This window comes from Sinocyclocheilus grahami, unplaced genomic scaffold (genome assembly GCF_001515645.1).
Source record: "Sinocyclocheilus grahami isolate Dianchi unplaced genomic scaffold, SAMN03320097.WGS_v1.1 scaffold507.1, whole genome shotgun sequence".
Taxonomy (NCBI): Eukaryota; Metazoa; Chordata; class Actinopteri; order Cypriniformes; family Cyprinidae; genus Sinocyclocheilus; species Sinocyclocheilus grahami.
Window position 1 is genome coordinate 363,507 of NW_015505686.1, and position 6,061 is coordinate 369,567.

Consider the following 6,061-nt stretch of genomic DNA (forward strand, 5'->3'; position numbering starts at 1 on the left):
CTTAAAAAAAAAAAAAAAAAAAAAATTCTAAAAAAAAAAAAAAAAAAAACATTAAAGATGAAAAAATATATATTTATATGTTTGAATTATGCTTTTATTACAGAGGTTCCTTTGGCTCCTGGAGTTCCATCTTCTCCTGGTGGTCCAGGTGCTCCCTATATATAAAATTAACATACAACAAAAGATAACAGTATCTTAAATATATATACAGAAAGAGACACACAAAAAACTGATATCATAATACTCACATCTTTACCAGGAAGCCCAACTGGACCAGTCAGTCCTACAGTGCCAATTTCACCCTGTAAAAGAGAGAGCCATCGCATCTCATGCATCACTGTTTTCAAATTTAAATGAGATTCAGCATATATTATTTTTCATGTAAATTAAGTTTTACCTTTTGGCCTGCAGGCCCCACGAGTCCCTGTTTTCCTGGTAAACCCTGAATTTGAGATGCAGCATTGTTTAGCCAAGGTGAGTTGCAGATTACAAATGAATAAAAATCTCTTTACTTGTTTGGTGCATAGTAGGCAAACCCTCATTTACTGTATTTGCATTCAGAGTAACAGCAACAGCTTTGAGAATCATTTGAGGAAAAGCACACCAGAATAGCACATAATAAAACATATGCACAAGCTGATTAACTCACTGGAATTCCCACAATTCCTCTGACACCAATGGCTCCGGACAGACCTGGCTCTCCCTGTCGAGCAGACAGCAAAATCACAAATGCGTCTTCATTTTTTATCATTCAACAAGCCAGATTTAAGAATCATCATTTTGTGTCAAAGCAATATGCATTTTAATAATCAAATTGGTATAATTCAGCATAATAAAAACTGGAAATACATTGCAGAGCACCAGGTACAAACATATATTCAGATTTTTATGCATTATAAAAATCATGATCATAACTCACCTTCTCTCCTGGAGAGCCTGGTGCTCCATCAGATCCATGCTTTCCTGGCTCACCCTACAGATTAACAATCTTTATCATCATCATTACATTTCTTCCAGTAACATTTCATAATTATTACAGTGACGTTGAATATGAAGGTCATTTTGAGCATACATCTGATCAGTCACTCACAGTGTCACCCTTGGCTCCAGGAGCTCCTTTCTCTCCCGGGGCTCCAATCGCACCCTAAAACAACACATTAGAATTCTTCAGAAAGAATCAGTGTACTTTAAATGATTTTACAGATTTTTTTATTGCATTGTGTTTTTGATTAGGGTAGATCATATGGACAACAATAACTTACATCATCTCCTTTAGGCCCAGGATGTCCCTGTCGCCCTCTGATGCCTTCAACACCCTGTTAAGACACACAAATATTATTATTTTTGAATATTATATTAAACTGTATAGATCACAAAACTAAATATATAATTTATTATCATTAATACATTTTGTATTTATTATTCCTTATTTATAAATATAGAATGTATTATCTGTACAACTGTTAGCTCCGGCTTTTGTGCAAAACTACATATCGTGCATAGCATACTGCATTTTTGCATATGGATAGTCTAATCGAGCCCATTGCATTATGAGTGTTGAAGTTTTGCTAACCTTTTTCATCTCAGCCCCTCTGAGACTCTGTTTTGTCTCAGTTTTTTTCTGGCACTATTTTTTTTATTTGTGTTTTTACTGTATAGACAGCCACCTTTTATTAAAACCCCATTTTACCAGCAGTGATTTACCCCCATTAACTTTAATTTTATGCTTATTAATGCTAAAAAAATATTTATTAATTTGTTTTATTATTGTATTAATAACAACAACAACTAGATTGAAAAGTTTGTAGACAGACTTTAAGTTTGCTTGAAAAAGCTTAGCTAGAAAGTTTGAAAAAAAGTTTTCAGTTTGAAATAGCTTGAAAGTTAAAATAGTTTTAAAGATTACATTTTGAATGTTTTCAAGGCAAAACAGTCTATCAGAAAACCAGATAGGCATAAAACATTGCTAGGGGGTACCTGGGGTGGTTGCTAGGCTGCTTCTAGCATGACTAGCAGGTTGCTAACATGTTTTTTTTTAGCATGATTAGCATGTTACTAGCATGTTGCTAGCATGATTCTAGCAGGATTGGCATGTTACTAGCATGGTGTTAGCATTTTGTTAGCATGATTAGCAAGTTACTAGCATGTTTCTAACATGATTAGTAAGTTACTAGCATGTTGTTAGCATGTTTCTATGCTAATCCAGCTAAAACAAGTTGATTCAGTGAAAAACCAGCTTAAAACCAGCTTGGGAGACCAGCCAAAGCAGCCAATCAGCTTAGGCTGGTTTTAGCAATTTTTTTTTTCTTCAGTAGGAAGTTGTTAAGCTTTGCTATAGCAATAGACAGCTTAAATACACCATAAGTCTTGTTGTATAAAAGTTTGATGAAAGTCTTTGGGATTTTAGGTGGTTTTGATAGTCTGGTTTACAAAAACTGTAAGCCGGATCAGTTAGAAAAGATATAGCAACCCGAGTCAGACCAGTCTGAAGGTCTGACCCGAGTTTGGTTGTTGTAGCTTTAAAAGTCTAGGAGACTTTAAAAAGTCTCATTTAAAAATTTGGTCTCAGACTCAGACTCGGACTCGGACACAGGAGAAGGAGAAGGAGAAGGAGAAGAAGAAGTTTAAATAGGATTTCAGTTACTTTTTCAAGCCAAATTAACAATAATAATAATTATTCTTAAAATGATTTATATTGGATTACCTACCTAAAAATAACTTGAACTCGTCTTAAAATCTTGTTTTATAACCTACAAGCTCTCTTGAACTACATTTCCACTAGGCTGATTTGCTGTACATTCTTTTCCCATAAATATCAGATGAAGATTTAAATCCTCTGTACTTTGATACCAGACTTTAGGATTAGAGAAATCTTACCTTTTCACCTTGGGTACCTGGCACACCGTCCACACCTGGAAGACCTCGATGTCCCTGGCACAGAGATTCAGTTAGTAATACACTCATTGATTAGAGAAGTAGTTGGTGTTTAACCAAAGGAACATTCTTTAGCTAGCAAAATGTATAGCTACTCCAGAAAGCACATTTAGTCTTTCTGCAACAAGAAGTAAATGGAATCTATAAAGAAACGTCATTGCTCATTTTAAATTTGTTGTTAATTTTTTTTATTTAAAGCAATACTTCATTGTCTTACATTTTTATATTTTTGGAATTTAAAAAAAAACATTTTAACTCTTGTTTTATGAGCCAAAGTTAGGGTCGGGGACTCACCTTCATCCCCGGCAGACCAGGCATTCCCTGCGGTCCAGCTGGACATGTTGTCTGGCACTGCTAACAAAATGAGACACACAAATACATTAGGTCTATTCATCATCAACTGTAGGACCAGACAGGAAGTGAAGAATAACACACAACCAGCCTGTAGCTCACCAGAGACATACAAACCAAGTACTGAAGATTTAAGATGAGGGAGCACAACAGACACTGCAGCCAACTGTCAACTCTTTTCATGAGCAAATGACAAATTATTATGGCTGGGTATTGAGATATATTTCACAGTTTGATTACATTTCTATGCACAAGCTTGCGATTCAATTCAGCTGTGAATCATTTAGATATATTGTCAATCATGTACAGTACAGGTTATTTTTTTTTCAAGGGGAAAAAAACCCCCTCTCAACTAATGCTATAATACAATAATTACATTACTACATTAGTACATTTCTATATTAAAGTGATTTGTAAAGAAACATTTAAAGGAAGGAAGTTTTTATATATTTAAAATACATATATTGTAACTTTTTAAGGATTATTACTTTTCAACTCCGGTTTGTTGTTGAAATGTAAATATTTAAACAGTGGATGTCATAACTTGTTTTGATTATGGATATATTTAAACACAGATTAAATACTGAAGAACAGGTTAAGTAAAAATAGAACTAACTATTCTAACTATTGAGTTTAATAACATTTCGTGACGTTATACTGTTTCTTTCAACATACCCTCTGATGTTTTTTCATGTTATTTTGGTGCTATAATTAGAAGTAAAGAGGAAGAGATGATCGGTTCACATGCCGCTTGAAGTGAGGCAGCTACAGTGATCTGTTATGCCACATTAAAGAGTGCCAAAATGCTATTTACTGTTTGAATTTTGTAATACAATTGACAGAATTAGAAAGCTGAGACTTTGTTTCATATCAAAACTGACAAAGCAAAAAGCATGTTGGGATTTAGTGGATGGGAGGAGCGCTACAAATAACGTTTCATTAAGTTTTGTTCACGCATCCAATGAAAACAGCATAGATCGATTTAAGAATCGATATCGGTTCATCAAAATCGAGAATTCAATATTTTCTACCCAGCCCTGCAAATTATAGAGCAGATATAGAGCACTTTGACATTTTTCAAGTTCTATATGTCGCATACTGAATCTCTTTGTGTTGTAAGATCTAGGCCTTTGCCAGAACTTAGGGGAAAATAATTTTTTCATAGTACTGAACATTTCTTGAATGATGATGTGCAGGTTCTGCATGTCCATGTGAAACATTAATATTATTAAAATCTAACAAGCACTCACAGTCTCCCCACTTCCCTCAGGGTTCCCAGCGCCTTGTGGCCCCTACGGACAGCAGAATGACAGAAGTGTAGTTTAGATTCAGACACACGCCCCTTTTAAAAGCCTCAAACGTTACAGCGTTCAGAACAGATCTGTGTGAAAGCTCTGCATTAGTTCTAAACCATCTGAAAACCAACAGAAGTCACCTGACCCAGTTAAAGTAAGGGTTAACAGAAAGGACGAAAAGACTCAAAATGTCTTGGAATGTATAAAAACAAAAAGTGAATTTGAATATATAAGAGATAGTCAATTAGCAGAACTTCAAAAGCCAAAATTGGAGTTATGTATCTGTTTGGGAACTTACATGCTAATGTACTGCTTAAAGTTGATAAAATGAACATCTAGCAGACATATGGTTTTGAAATGTAGTCTAATACAAAACGTGTACAAAGTCCTTCCTGCAATATCACTTTTGTGAGACAAAAACAGATTTCATTTGATCTATTTTCAGTGTCACAAGCTGCCTAGTAAAAATTATTGATGGAAAGAAAAAAATACAAATTTGTCAAGATAGATGCTGAAATGTGTTCAAAATGTTATCTTGATATCTCATGGGGTAAACAGGTTGTAAATAACAAATAATTGTAAAAATAACTGCATAGTCCAGTGTTAATTTTTTTTTTATTTAGTTCAGTTAAAACAATTATTTTCTGCATTTTTACTGTTAATTTTATCAAAAAAACTACACTGCATTTCTACATTGTCCAAATGTCTACCTTTTTTTTATTTAATTTTTTTACAAATCATACCCCATGTATATATACATGCATTATACTACACATATATAGGCACATATTTTGATGCAAATGAAAGCTAAATATGTAGACTAAACTGAATTAAGCCCATTACAGTAGTCGTTTCTTGTAAGTTAGTAAGAAATCATTTGACATATGTAAAATGCTAAATATGAAGCTGGTCTTACTGGTGATCCTGGAGGTCCTGGTGGGCCTGGGAGCCCAATTCCTCCTCTTGGTCCAGGAAGACCCTGGGAAATTGAATACCATAAAGAACATTTCAATTGAGCTAACAAAATCATTCAACATAACTATGACAACAAGAGTTACATTAAGTATGAAAACTAAATATAATGCCAAATACACAGCAAAGGTGGAACAGAAGCACTTCTAAAGGCATTTAGGTGTCTTTACACAGACTGTTTAGTGCTGCTCTGAGGTGGCATAAATGCATTTACACAGCAATGATAACCATACACTTTGACACTAAGGGCTGAAGTGGGTCAGAACAGGCATAATTTAGTCTGGCTTTTATGGAGCATTACAGTGGGGAAAATATTTATTTGATCCCCTGCTGATTTTGTAAGTTTGCCCACTTACAAAAAAATGAAGGGTCTGTAATTTTTATGGTAGGTTTATTTTAATGGATAGAGACAGAATACCAACCCAAAAAATCCAGAAAATACACATTATATAAAGGTTAGAAAATGATTTGCATTTCAGTGAGTGAAATAAGTATTTGATCCCCAAGCA

The 6,061-nt window shown here is 34.3% G+C and overlaps 1 protein-coding gene across 1 annotated transcript in view; it reads right to left on the reverse strand.

Annotated features, from left to right (window-relative positions):
* LOC107554574 (collagen alpha-1(IX) chain) overlaps positions 1-6,061 on the reverse strand; it is a 46,001-nt gene that overhangs the window by 6,942 nt on the left and 32,998 nt on the right. The window contains exons 11-18 of the mRNA XM_016237136.1: positions 5,497-5,559; positions 1,263-1,316; positions 1,091-1,144; positions 920-973; positions 650-703; positions 398-442; positions 249-302; positions 102-155 (exon numbers count right to left, since the gene is read on the reverse strand). Of these exons, the coding sequence (XP_016092622.1) occupies positions 102-155; positions 249-302; positions 398-442; positions 650-703; positions 920-973; positions 1,091-1,144; positions 1,263-1,316; positions 5,497-5,559 (432 nt within the window). The remainder of the gene's footprint in view (positions 1-101; positions 156-248; positions 303-397; positions 443-649; positions 704-919; positions 974-1,090; positions 1,145-1,262; positions 1,317-5,496; positions 5,560-6,061) is intronic.